At 40.3% G+C, this 15,175-nt stretch overlaps 1 protein-coding gene across 1 annotated transcript; it reads right to left on the bottom strand.

The window, feature by feature from the left end:
* Window positions 1–1,441: 1,441 nt before the first annotated feature.
* Window positions 1,442–2,869, bottom strand: LOC133856725 (uncharacterized). The gene has a single exon (XM_062291776.1). It carries the CDS (start codon window positions 2,867–2,869, stop codon window positions 1,442–1,444), a length of 1,428 nt encoding a protein of 475 aa, XP_062147760.1.
* Between the last annotated feature and the right edge of the window lie 12,306 nt (window positions 2,870–15,175).

Raw genomic sequence — 15,175 nt, forward strand, 5'->3', positions numbered from 1 at the left:
TGTCGTGCTTGGTTCAATGAGAGGGCATCTGGCTGGTGACAAGATAGTTCACAATATCTGCGAACCATGGTGCATGAATCTGGGAGATGTGCATCAGTTGTTCATCAGGGAACGTCTCAGCAATGGGCACATCATCTTCAGTGAAGTCTACAGTCAGCCTCGACAAATGGTCTGCTCCCACATTCTCGGCACCCTTCTTATCCCTAATCTCAATGTCAAATTCTTGCAGCAACAGGATCCACCGAATGAGACGAGATTTAGCATCTTTCTTGGACAACAGATACTTCAAAGCAGCATGATCCGAGTAGACCAATACTTTAGACCCTAGCAGATATGATATAAACTTATCCAGAGCAAAAACGACAGCTAACAACTCCTTGTCAGTGGTAGAGTAGTTAAGTTGTGCGCCATTTAGGGTCTTGCTGGCAGAGTAGATGACATGAGGAAGCTTCTCCACTCTTTGCCCCAATACAACTCCCACAGCATAATCAGAAGCATCACACATTATCTCGAATGGCACAGTCCAAGTAGGTGGCTGAATGATTGGTGTGGAAGTCAAGGTCTTCTTCAGACTTTCAAAGGCTGCATGGCACACTTCATTGAAATCAAAGGGGGCATCTTTGGCAAGGAGGCTGCACAAAGGTCTCGTTATCTGACTGAAGTCCTTGATGAATCTTCTATAGAACCCAGCATGGCCTAGAAAGGAGCGAATCTCTTTCACTGTTCGCGGGGGCGGAAGGTTAGAGATTAGATCTACCTTGGCTTTGTCAACCTCAATACCTTTGTGGGAAACAACATGCCCCAAAACAATCCCATGTTTTACCATGAAATGGCATTTTTCCCAATTTAAAACCTAGTTCTTCTCCTTACATCGTACCAACACCAAGGTAAGATGGTGTAGGCACTCCTCAAATGAAGATCCAAAAACATAGAAGTCATCCATAAATACCTCAAGGTGACGTTCAACCATATCTGAGAAAATACTGATCATACACCGCTGAAAAGTAGCAGGTGCATTGCACAAACCAAAAGGCATAATGCGATAGGCAAATGTACCGAAAGGACAAGTAAAAGTGGTCTTCTCTTGATCTTCTGGGTCCACCGGAACTTGATTGTAGCCAGAGTAGCCATCAAGGAAACAGTAATAAGCATGACCAGCCAGTCTCTCCACCATCTGATCTATGAAAGGCAAAGGAAAATGGTCTTTCCTTGTGGCAAAATTCAGCTTCCTGTAGTCAATGCACACCCGCCATCCCGACTGAACACGAGTTGGGACCAACTCATTCTCCTTGTTCTTGATTACTGTAATTCCAGCCTTCTTGGGCACCACATGAATTGGACTCACCCATTTGCTGTCAGATATTGGGTATATGATTCCTACATCCAAAAGTTTGATCACCTCAGCTCGAACTACCTCTTGCATGGCTGGATTCAACCGTCTCTATGGCTCACGAGAAGGTTTAGCATTTTCTTCCAGGTGAATCTTGTGCATCACTACTGTAGGCCTGATTCTTTTTATGTCTCCAATGGACCAACCGATAGCTTCTTTATGTTCTTTCAACACATCTAGCAATTTCTGTTCTTGAGTCTCATTTAGGTCAGCGGCTATGATTACTGGTAGAGATTCAAACGGGTCAAGATATTTGTACTTCAGAGTGTCAGGCAGAGGCTTTAGGTCCCGCTTGGTAGGCTCAACTGCTGATGGAGATGGATCAGGGGATGATGTCTCAGTGGTTTCCCCGACGTCAGTTTCTGTCTCAAGAGTTGAGTCCAACAAGGTGTCAGCTTGCCCAAGTAATGTTTCCAGGTCCATGTCGCCTCCAAATGTAGTAAGGCACATTCCCAACTGGTCTTCAATAATTGGCTCGTTGACAGTCTCTTCCACTATCTCTTCTATTACGCATGCACTTCTGACCCCTTCATAGTCAAATGGTTGCCTACTGATATCAAAAATATTTAGCTCCACTTTCATGTTCCCGAAAGATAACTTCATGACTCCAGTCCTACAATTAATTAGGGCATTAGTCGTAGCTAAAAAGGGACGCCCTAGTATTACTGGAATCTGAATCTCCACATTCATAACCGGTTCTGTGTCTAAAACGATGAAGTCCACAGGGTAGTAGAACTTATCAACTTTGATCAGAACATCTTCAATGATTCCCTTTGGAACTTTCACAGATCTGTCGGCCAGCTGAAGTGTCACTAAAGTGGGTTTTAGCTCACCCAATCCCAATTGGACATAAACTGAATATGGCAAGAGATTCACACTAGCCCCCAAATCTAACAGAGCTCTTTCAACTTTGCTATCACCTATCATGCATGCAATTGTAGGACAGCCAGGGTCTTTGAACTTGACATGGATCTTACACTGAAGAATAGAACTGACCTGCTCAGTTAGGAAGGCTTTCTTGGGAATATTTGTCCTTCTCTTAATGGTTACCAAATCCTTCAGAAATTTAGCATACAAAGGCACTTGCTGAATGGCATCGAGGAAAGGAATGTTGATCTGCACATGTTTAAATACTTCCAAAATGTCATCAAACTTTGAGCCTTTCTTGGGAGTCGCCAGTCTTTCTGGAAATGGAGCTTTGGGAACAAACTTTTGGGGAATCTCCTTAGCAATTGGAAAGACAGTGTCTGGTCCAAGATCTTTATCAAGCTTGTCCTGGTTTTCCTCCTCTTTTGCTGCCTCAGTGACTTCTTCAGGCATGGCCACTTGATTGTCCACTCGCCTTCCTGACCTCAAAGTTGTGATTGATTGCACATGCTCTTGCCCCTGAGAAGGACTGGATGTACTCCCAATAACAAATTGCCCTTTTGGGTTGGGCACTGGTTGACTTGGGAATTTTCCTCTTTCTCTTTCCCCCATTTGATTGGCTAGTTGGTCAATTTACCCTTCCATCTTGGCAATAGCTTGATGTGTGAACTGCTTTGAAGACATGACCTCGTTTTTAAGCTCTTGTATAATCTGACTGTTGTTCATGGTGACCTTCTGAAGCCCTTGTATATTTTGGTTGTTGCTTATGGTGGCACTCTTAAGCTCTTGTATATTTTGGTTGCTTGTCTGAATGAATGCTTGGAGTGTTTCTTCCAATGATGACTGTGGTGCTGGTTGAGGCTACGGCACTTGAGTGGTTGACTGGAATTGATTCTGAGCCTGTGGAGGGAATCCAGAAGAATGTTGAGCATGAGCTTGATTCGAGGTTCTTCCTTGATTTTGGGGTTGATTTTGCTTCCAAGAGAAATTGGGATGGTTGCGCCACCCTGGGTTGTAAGTCTCAGCAAAAGGTCCACTTGTTGGTTTTCTGTAATCATTGAAGGCATTGACCTGCTCTGGTGGATATTCTGCACCTGTCGACAGAGATGGGCAGTTCTGAGTAAAGTGCATCGGGCTGGCGCATAAAGAACATACGTCAGCTTGATAAGTATTTGCTGCAATTACTGGCTTGTTCAGAGCAATGGCTTCAATCGTACGCATGAAATCCTTGAGATGCCCCCTGATATCTTCATTGTCCTTCACCCCATAGAGTCCTTCCTTCTTGGTGGTAGTGGAACTTTTACCCCGACGACTTGAAAAATCCCACCGTTGTGAATTATCGGACAGTTCATCCAGAGTCTTGTAGGCTTCTTCTCCTGTAAGATTCAAGAACCCGCCACCATTCATGGACTCAATCATGTAATGCTCCAATTGAGTTAACCCATTGTAGAAAAATTGAATGAGCCTCCAAGTCTCAAAACTATGGGGCGGACACTTTATAGTTAGCTCTTTAAATCTCTCCCAGCTGTCACAGAATTTCTCGTCCTCCTCTTGACTGAAACTGCTGATTTCTCGATGAAGTTCATTAATCCTCGAGATTGGGAAGAATTTGTTGTAGAACTTGGTCAGTAAAATTTCCTAGGAGGTGATGGATCCAGGCATGTTGGAATGTAACCATGCTTTCGCCCTACCACTTAGAGAAAAAGGAAATAGCCTTAGACGCACCGACTCATCTGAAAAATTTTGAAATTTGAAAGTGTTGCACCTCTCCAAAAATTCCTTTACATGAGCGTAAGGATCTTCATTCTCTAAACCATGGAAAGTAGGAAGGATTTGAATTACACTCGGCTTCAAATCAAAATGAGTAGCATTAGTAGCAGGCAACACTATGCAGGATGGAGTGTCAGTAGTGATGGGTGCAAATAATTCTCTGAGGGTTCTGGGTGGTCCCCATTCCTAAGCGGTTCTCCCATCTCAACAGACTTTTCCGACTCAAACTCTGAATTTTTCAGCAAGCTTAGATTCTCTCAAGCTGTTCTTTCGATCTCAGGAACAAAAGTGGTAAGTTCCAGATTTAAAGATCGTCGCCTAAGCATAAACAAAATGCAAAAACTAAAATTTAACTAGTAAAGAAAAATGCGAGTAGGGGAAACAGAATTCTCCAAGGACCCAGGGTCGTTCCCAGGAAAGTGAGGGGGGTCACACAGACACTCTTAAATCCCAAGACTTTCCTAGCCAGAACTTGCCTAGACACTTAGATAGTGCCGTAAGCCCACACTAGCATTTTTTTTTTTTTTTTGAAAAAAAGAAATTATTACAAGATAAAATAAATAAAAATAACTAATGAAAATTAACACAGAAGCAGAAACTAACACACCAAAAATTAAAAACAAAAACTTATAAGTTGACCAAAAATAAACTAAAACTAAAACTCACAAAATCAACCAAAAATAAATTTGGCAAAATTCCGCAGCTACTGAACTTATTGATGAAGCCTATGAGCAGAGGCGTATCCGGATAGTGCTACGGCAGAAAGTTGAGCGGAAGCTGCAAAATAGGCCAAAAGCAAAAAATTCTATTTTTTTTTTTTTTTGATTAGCACAAGGAATAAAACAAAATTAAAAACTTAAAAACAGGAATAACAAAAACAAATTGCAAATAAAAAAGATCCTAATTATAACTAGTAGAAAGATAAAATCAATTTAGAAATAAACAATTTTCAAAAATTCAAACAACTCCCCGGCAACAGCGCCAAAAACTTGATGTGAAAATTTTAATTACTCGCAAGTACACGAATCGTTTGCAGTTAATGGATTGCAAGTGCGAGGTCAATCCCACAGGGAATTGCGTTTTTGCAAACAAAATTTAAATCCAAATTAATTTAATCCTAACCTAGTTCCAAAAATTAAGAGATTGTTCTTGTGAATAAAAATCAAAAGCATAAACAAAATTAACTAGAGTGAATGTAATCAAATAAAAAAAGGCACTAAGGTATCGGAATCCGCACTCATAAACTCATAGCAACATATTCTCATGATCAATAATATTTTCCAAAGTTCTCACAATAAAATCTTAAGTATGTTTTACTTTGCTTCAAATAATTAATCAAAGTCATCCCATGTATCTATTCTTTACCCAAATCACAGCAAGATATCCAATTTAAATCAAAACATTAATTGTATCCGTAGAATAAATCACAAGAGATATCCAATTTTTTTAAACAAAGAAAACCAAGCACAATCAATTCTATGGAACTATCCTAAATCATCAAATGTATCCTTGAATCACAAAAGATATCCAAGAATCATTCCACAAAATTGAATTAAAGTAAAACAATGAAAATCAAACTCATTAAAATTGAAAAATATTACATCACATGAGAATACTGTTGCTAATCATAAGTGAGGCTTCATCCTCAACCTTAGTTGAGAATTTAGCCTCTCATGGCTAAAAGTAACATGCTAACTTGAATTGAAAACATTAAAAATTAAAAGAACTTACAAGAAAAATTGTTGCAAGAAGACACCAAAATTTTGCTCTAGCCTCACACACCTTTTTCTTGAAGCTTAGAGGTCTATTTATAGGGAGAAAACAAATCCTAGAAGCCCTAGAATTTCTAGTAAAATCGGAGGTTAGTCTCCTAGTTTGAGTAGGAAACTCAAAACACAATCCAAGAAGGAAAAGAACTCCAAATCCGTCCAAATTTACGGTCTGTTATAGCGGAGAAATTTTTGCATAGAAAAATTCCGAATTAGGAAAATCCTATTTCACAAGGATTTGTAGAAAATTGAGCTAGCTTTCCAACGTCGCTTGATTCACTTCAATCGGATATTTGATCTGAAAGTTATAGCCAAAATACTATGACATATGCAGAATTTGAATTCTAATCCGATTTTGACTCCAATTAGAGAAATTCCGATTTAGTCCTCTCCTTGATTTGATTGAACATAACCACATCATCTAGGTCTTCTTAAAGTATGCTTTCTTTCACCATAAAGCTATTGTTTTCTCTCAATGACCTGCAAAATACTAAAATACCAAAACTAACAAAAAACATTAGAAAATAATAAAATTAAAGGTTTAGTAAATGCAAATTAAGGGGTCCACATATGCAATATTGGACACTCATCAGATCCCGTCCGGACATGTCACTAAACCGTCCGAATGGCTACTGCTAGGACAGTGTATGGCAAGACTGCGCTCGTTCGGACGTAAGAATAGGTCCGTCTAAATGCTTCATACTGAAAATTTGAAACTTGAGGAAAATTTGCAAAAAAATATTTTTCCCTAAAGTTAGCTTCAGAACACGCATATATAATCAACTGATAAGGCAGTCAAATGGCATTGCAAAAATATGCAAAGATATAAATGAGAGTTAAGTATCAATAAGCACAAATTTTCTTGCAGATAGAAATTTTAGATAGATTACTCAACTCATGCAATGCATGTGTGTGTAAAGACTTTTCCCAATAAGGTATGAAGTTCACTAATATGACATAAAGCAACCGGATTTTCTAGACAAGAGAGAAAATCAATGAAAGATCAGTCAAAAGTCAAACCTTATAAAGTACTAGAGCCTAGCCACCCTCATCTGATACACTCCCCCTAAGATGCAGCACTTAATTGTTTTACTTGTACCATGAAGGACAGTGTAAAATTTTACTTGCATCATGAAGGACAAGGCATAAAGCTAATTCAAAACAAAAGCAGTGAATATAAGCATATAGCACAGAAAACTGGAGAGTTACTGTTTGATTCTTATTGGTGCTGCAACCTAGAGAGAATGTTATAATTTTTAGGCTCTAGGTTCAACTAGCATGTTGGTCAATTTGACCATCTTATTAAAAACATCTCTCACATTAGAATTTCCAGAAGCAAAAAGTCAAAGAGTAAAATGATGTACCTTGGGAGAGCCTTGAAAAGTGCACATTTTCATCGCATGAGGAAAGTAACTATCTATCATTAAGATGCAACAGGAAAACTTAGCAAATATCAGACATAAACTCTCAATCATATATAAGCATATTCAATTAATGCACAATGAACTGAGATATCAGGCAAAAACATATACAATATCTGAAAAGCTATCAAAAGAAAAAGATAAAAATTCCGCATCTTCTCCCCCAACTTTTTTTTTTTTGTTGGAAACCAATAAATAGAAAAACAACAAAGACATGCTAATGGAAAAGGAAATGACATCTAGTCCTGGCATGTAAGGCAAAATCAAATTTGTCCTCAGGGAGAAAGGTTTAGAAATATCAAGACAGAAAAGCAGCCGCCCGACGTGCTTTTAACTGTCATCCCCAAAAAAAATATCTGCAGAAGTTTCTCAAGATAATAAGAGAAAATATGGGGATAGAATAAATGGTTCCTCAAACAGAATGCAAGGCATGAATAAGATATGATATGATAAACAATGCAATGCATACATACCTAACATGCACTAGGATTTAGGAATCAAAATCCTAGGCATGGGAGACTTCACCTTTACTAGGTGAGTCTATTCCCCCTCAAGGGGTGAATGGTCTCATCATTCTTGACCCATACCTACTTGACCCATGGAGATGGTTTGCGGGTCATGTCTGTGTTGGCCATACTCCTTAGCATACCTTGCATCAGGCTCAGCAACCCTTCATAGCCATGGTTGCTAGTGGGCTTCTGCGGCTTTCTCTTGTAGTGCCTTGATTTATTCTTCTTTGATTTGCCACTCTGATAGGCAGGAACAAACTGCTGCTGATGCCGTGGAGCCTGAAGTTCTGTAGGAGGTAGAGAGCCTGATGTAGCTCTTGTTGGCTGCTCCTTTTGAACCTTCGACTTCTGAGTCTGGAGTTGTGGACATTTGGGTCGGATGTGACCGGTGATGCCGCAGTGATGACAGGTGGGCAAGCTTCTTTTGATTGAATGCTTCTTGACATTCTCTGCAGAATTATAGTTAGCATTCTTACAAATAACATTGTGCTTACCTTTTATATGTCTCCTATGCGGAGGGACATATTTTGATGAGGACAAATCTTCAACTTCACTTTTCCTCAGAGCATCCTGCTTAATCCAAGGCCTGTGGGATTTCAACAAATAACAATTTGGCCTAATACGACCAATTTTCCCACAATTATGACAAGTAGGAACAAACTTACCTCGTGTTCCTGATTCCTTGGTCTTTGGCATCACATGATTATTGAAGCAAGAATTTTCTAAACAAGTTGTATCTACTATCACAGGCTTGTTAGAAATACTCATATCATCAACAATTAAAGCAAGCTTGTTAGAAATATCTGAATGAATACAAAGCATGTTTTTCAAATTATCACTTGAGAATTTTTTCAAGAGATCTTCAGATTCTTTTAATTATTCTCAAATGTATCAATAATGTCAAGTAGCATGGTATTCTCAGATCTCAAAGAGTCAATCAAACATGTGATTCAGATAACTGAACAATCAAAGACTCTTTTTCTTGCTTCACCCTTTTGAGCTCTTTTGGAGGAACAATTTTATCCAATTTAGCAAAAACTTTAGAGAGCTCAATATCATAATTTTATTCATATAACTGAGAGAAATCTATGATAAAAGGTATAATAAAATAAAAATAGAAGTCACAAAAGAGATAAGGATCACACTCAGGAATTAAATCCTTTAAACGGAGTGTGCTCGCTCTGATACCAATTGAAAAATTAAAATGACTTCTAATTAACTGTGTGTGTGTGAACAATGTGCAACAAAATATTAAATGCAGAATTAAAGGAGACAAATATTTTGTTGACAAAGTGAAAACTCAATTAAGAGAAAAATCACTCCGGGGCAGCCAAACCCAGGATATCCACTATTCAGAAGATAAAGCTAGTTACAAAGTAGTAGCACTCACATACCCCTGATGCAGTGGTCGTACCTTGAACTCTGACGTGTAACCCATTACGAACGCCTCCCAACCAGGTCTCTTACCTGAAGGGGTCTTCAATGGAATCCTTTGCCTTAGACTTCACAGCTAATCAAATCACACATTGGAAAAAGCTAGAGAGCTAGTAGATCTTCAATATCTCCCTAAACATCCTCTCTAAGCTATAAGGAATTCACTACCAAATTCTGTATATAATGCATGCCTAGAGCCTCTTATTTATAGGCTTTAGAAGACCTAATTCTAGTCAGAATCGAAGTCTCTGGCACGCGCGTCCAGAAGATAGACTTGGGTGTCCAGACGGTCAACTATTTTCGTGTCTAAAAAGCAATTCTGAAAACTTCTCGAATTTTGGCAGGCCGTCCGGATGCTACTATGTTTCCATCCAGATGTGGGCCATTCGGATGTTTGTATTTGACATCCAGACCATTATGTTTCATAATTTTTTGTTAGCTTTCCAATGAAGCCAATTTCGTCCCAATCCGATATTTGAGTAGAAAGTTATGATCAAAATACCGGAGGGTGTCCGGACGGTGTTGCCCTAGCATCCGGACGGTTGCACTTTCGTTGCACGTAATTTCCATAATAACGTCTAAGTGTTTGGACCATGGAGTCTAACGTCCGGATGGTTGAACTTCTTCTGCATGACTTGCCTTATTAAAAAATAGCGTCCGGACGGGAATACCACATCGTCCGAACGATTGCAGCTGTCTTCCCATATTTGTGTCTGAGACAAAAACCCTATTACTTTTCCAACACTAAATGGCGTCTGGACGGTATTGTCACGTCGTCTGGATGGATACACTTGAACGCTGGATTCTTCTCGAACTCTGAATAGCGTCCGGGCGATTTGCCATTACATCTAGACGAATGCAACCTTGAACAATTCAAAGCTTCTAGACACTAATGGGCGTCCGAACGGAAAGTTCTCGTCTTCCAGGCAGATGATGCTTTGACAGATGAGCGTTCGGACGGAATACCACGTCGTCCTGAAGGATGTATGGGAGCTGAACTGACTGATTTGAATTTTGTACAGAGTCTTCTTGAAGCTCATAACTGAAGTGTAGACTCTGAATAAAAACAGCATCCCTATGAAAGCAGCAACATTGCATAGAAGTGATTTTGTCCAACAGAATGCAACCAACATAAAAAAAACTAACAATGATGAAGAGCGAGAATGAAGCATGGATTCTATTTGACAATTTAAGTGAAAATTCTATGCAACATGCTTCTACTAGTCGTAGGACACCTGCACCCAAAGCCCCAAAGATTGAAAGTCTTTTCAAAGCAAGCACTCCATTCAATGTGACCGCCAAGGTGGACGCATTATCTCGTAAAATAGACCAATTAATGGCAGCCGGTTTTGTCCATACTTCCTCTTCAAACATTTTTCCACAGCATGAACCATGTTCATTCTACTCTAGCACTACACATCACGTGAGAGATTGTCCCACCAATGGGCAATTCTCTGATCTTTCTACAGAGCAAGTGAATGCTACTTTCTCTATATCAGGGAATGATCCTTATTCCAATTCCTATAACCCAGGATGGAGAAATCATCCTAACTTGGCATGGCGAGCTCAAGGTAATGGAAATTTTTCTCCACAGTTTAATGGACCGCACAATCAAGTATATTCGCAGTCCAACAATTAGTTTTTCCAACCACCATCCATCACTCGTCCTCCCCGCCCACAATAGCAATTAGCCCCTCCACCTCCTAGGAACGTTGATTTTGAAGATAAAGTGTCGGCTGCTCTATGTAAACTTGAGTCACAAACTCAATTGTTACATTCCCACTCTCAATCCATAGCCCAGCTAGAAGTCCAAATTGGACAACTAGCTAATGCACTCAATCAAAGAGAGGAAGGGAAGCTTCCCAGTCAACCAACACCTAACCCCAGGGTCACTACATGAATGATGAGCATGCTTCCAGTAATTCTCATCATGAGCAAGTCCAGGAGATTACCAATCTTAGGAATGGAGGGATAGTTAATAATCACATGGAGGAAAAGAAGACATAACAAATAGGGCCAACAGAAAAGCCTAATTAGGCCAAAGGCAAGGAAGTGATAAGTGAAGTGCCCTACTCAGCCACCAACCTTTTTGAGACAGACTATCAACCCAAAGCTTCATTTCCTCAATATCTCAAAGAGCCTCTTGGGAATGTGGATGAACAACCTCACATCTTCAATGTCACACACCATCCGTCATTCATTAATCCAATCTTTGGAAGTTAGTTTTGAAGGGTCCAGCTAAAGACATTAAACTTAGCGCTTGGTGGGAGGTAACCCATCTAGTTGTCTGTGTTTGTTTATATTCAAATCCTTTTCTTTATTTTCTTTAGTTGTTTTTATTTACTAACACTCCTTCCGTGCATTTCATGATGAGTGTTAGTAAAGCTTCCTGTTAGTTTGTGATTGGCTACATTCTGTTGGACAAAATCACTTCTATGTAATGATGCTTGTTGTACAGGGATGTTGTTTTATTCAGAGTCTACACTACAGTTTTGTTCTTCAAAGAAGACTCTGTCCAGAATTCAAAAGCAGTTAGTACAGTTCCCTTGCAACCGTCCGGACGATGTGTTATACAGTTCGGACGCTCAACTGTCCAAGCATCATCCGTCCGGACGACGAGAACTTTCTATCCGGACCTTCCCATATGTCAAGAAGCCTCAAACTGCTCCAACTTGCATCCGTCCAGACATCTTAGTAGCACGTCCGGACGCCGTCCAGTGTTCGATCAGCTATGGGATTTCTTTCTAAAACACAGATATGGGAAGACAACTACAACTGTCCGGACGATGTGTGTTCCCATCCGGACGCGCTCATTCATAAGGCAAGTCATGCATTCAAAATCCAGACGTCCGGACGTTAGTCTTCATGGTCCGGACGCTCAAGCTTCATATATGGAAATTACGTGCATCAGATCAACCGTCCGGACGATAGATGTTATGGTCCAGACGCGCCAAGCCTTGATATGGAAATTGCATTCTGCTAAAGTGTGACCGTCCGGACTCTAGGGCAACACCGTCAAAAACGCAACTCAATTCAGGAAATTTTTTTAGAGAAATTTGGAAAGCCGATCACACAGTTGTCCGTCCGGACGGCGCCTAGGTATTTCAAGTCAGACGCTCATTTGAACCTGTAGCCTATAAATAGAGGTCCCTAGGCTTGAGAATTGTAAGAATTTGGTATTGAATTCTGTAGTGCTTAGAAAGTTATATTTTAGAGTTATTGTGCTGAGTTAATCTCTCTCTCAAGCCGTTGCCAAGTGCTGTTTTTGTTCTGAACTGAAGTCTATCTTAAAGGTTGGCCTTATGGTAAAGGATTCCATTAAAGACCCCTTCAAGTTGGAGACTTGGTTAGGAAGCGTTCGTGTTGGGTTACACGTTAGAGTTCAAGATACGACCACTGCATAAAGGTATGTGAGTGCTACTGCTTTGTAACTAGCTTTATCTTCCGAATAGTGGATATCCTGGGTTTGGCTAACTAGGAGTGGTTTTTCTCTTAATTGAATTTTCACTTTGTCAACAAAATATCTGTCTCCTTAATTTCTGCATTGTGATATTTTGTTGCACACTTTTGCACACACTTGTAAAATTAGAAGTCATCTTTTTTCACGCCTAAAGTGTCGGTTGTGTCACTGTCGACCCTAGTTGCTAAGGAAGATGAGGTGGTAGGGGCTCCCTCTCGTTTGGGTCGTTACATCTCTCCACCAGTTGATAAGGGTGAGGACCTTAGGGTGAATGGTCTGATCGAGTCTCAGAAGTGGCCAATTGGTTTTGGCCCATCTGGGAGGTTGTTGTGTGGGATCAGGGCGATGAGATCCGGGATGGGGATAATGGAGTTTCCCCTTTCCCTTTGGATGTTTATCCGCCCGTTATGCATTTGGATTAGGTGGAGGATGGTAGAGAGGATGAGGTTTTGCTTTTGGCTATCCTGGATGCCAATGTTAGTGAAGAGGAGTTTCATCCGGAATCTGTGGTTGCAACTGTAACGCACCAAATTTGATCCAGCAAATTTGTAAGCAGAAACCTCTGCTTTCCACGTGACATTACTACATCAGAGATAAACTCTCGCAGCGGAATATATTTTTTTTCTAAAGTCTTAGGAACTTGTTAGTTTTTATGTTAGCTGCATTCTGTTCGACAAAATCACTTCTATGTAATGTTACTTCTTTCACAAGGATGCTGCTTTATCCAGAGTCTACTCTTCAGCTATGGTCTTCAAAAAGATTCTATGAAGTTTTCAGGAAGTTTATTTCAGTTCCCTGTCAGCTGTCCGGACGACGTGGTATTCTGTCTAGATGCTCATCAGTCAGCAACATCCATCCGGACGATGAGATCTTTCCGTCCGGACACCAATCAATATCTAAAAGCTTCGAACAATTCAAGTTTGCATCTGTCTAGACGTAATGGCAAATCGTCCGGACGCTCTTCAGAGTTCGAGAAGATCCCAATGTTCCAGCGCATCCGTCCGGACGACATGGTTATACAGTCCGGACGCCATTCAGTGTTTGACAAGTATTAGGGTTTATGCCTCAAGACACAATTATGGGAAGACGGCTGCTACCGTCCGGACGATGTGTGATCCTGTCAGGACGATGTCCTCTATAAGGCTAGTCGTGCATGCAAAGTTCAACCGTCCGGACGTCAGCCTTCATAGTTCGGATGATCAAGCTTCATATAAGGAAATTGCATGCACCAGTTCAACCGTCTGGACATCACCCTTCAGAGTCCGGACGCTCAAAGCCTTATTATGGTAAGTACGTGTAGCCGAAGTGCAACCGTCCAGACGCTAGGGCAACACCGTCCGAACGCGGCCTTGTTATGGAAGCTTTCAGTGCTATTTTTGAAAGACTGTTGCAGTTGACCGTCCAGACGCTCGGTCAAGCCGTCTGGACACCCTCCAGGACGAAATCGGCGTCGTTGGTCTTCTAAAGCATCCGGACAGCTAACGAAAAATGCTGTAAATTGATGGTCTGGACGGCCAATAAAAGCATCCAGACAGCCCCCGTTCGGACGGAAACAACAAGTGCCCGGACGGCCCTGCGAAAATTCTAGAATTACTTTTCTGACAAGGAAAAAGTTGCCCGTTCGAACGGCCAAGGCTCCGGTCCGGACGCGCGTACCACAAACTCCGATTCTGACCTGTTTTAGGTCTTCTAAAGCCTATAAATAAGAGGCTCGAGGCATGCATTCGACACAGAATTCGTTAGTGAATTCCATACAGCTTAGAGATGGTGTTTAGGGAGATATTGAAGATCTGTTAGTTCTCTAGCTTTGCCAGTGTGTGATTTGATCAGTTGTGAAGTCTATCTTAGGGGTTGGCCCTAAGGTAAAGGATTCCATTGAAGACCCCTTCAGGTAGGAGACCTAGTTAGAAGGCATTCATGTTGGGTTACACGTCAGAGTTCAAGGTACAAACACTGCATCAGGGGTATGTGAGTGCTACTACTCTTAATTGAGTTTTCACTTCGTCAACAAAATATTTGTCTCATTTAATTCCACATTTAATATTTTGTTGCACACTGTTCACACACACTGTTAAATTAGAAGTCTATTTAATTTTTCAATTGGTATCAGAGTAGGTACACTTTGTTAAGGATTTATTTCCTGAGTGTGATCCTTATCTCTTTGTGACTTCTAATTTTTTATTGCACCTTTTATCATGAATTCTTCTCAGTTATCTAATGAGGATTCTGATATTAAGCTCTTGAAGGTTTTTAATAAATTGAAGAATGCTCAACATTCTAAAGTTTCTCATAAAGAGCTTAAAAAGGTGAATCAAGAAAAAAAGTCTTTGATTGTTCAATTATCTGAATCACATGCTTTGATTGACTCTTTGAAATCTGAGAATACCATGCTATTTGACATTATTGATACACTTGAGAATAAATTAAAAGAATCTGAAGATCTCTTGAAAAAATTCTCATGTGATAATTTGAAAAGCATGCTTTGTATTCATTCAGATATTTCTAACAAGCCTGCTTTAATTGATGATCTGAGTACTCTACTTCACATGCTTCTG

Source organism: Alnus glutinosa, chromosome 14, assembly GCF_958979055.1.
Source record: "Alnus glutinosa chromosome 14, dhAlnGlut1.1, whole genome shotgun sequence".
In the NCBI taxonomy this organism is placed as follows: domain Eukaryota; kingdom Viridiplantae; phylum Streptophyta; class Magnoliopsida; order Fagales; family Betulaceae; genus Alnus; species Alnus glutinosa.

Excerpts from the sequence above, each read along its gene's own strand:
- LOC133856725 (XM_062291776.1), bottom strand. The coding sequence starts at position 2,869 with ATGGGGGAAAGAGAAAGAGGAAAATTCCCAAGTCAACCAGTGCCCAAC.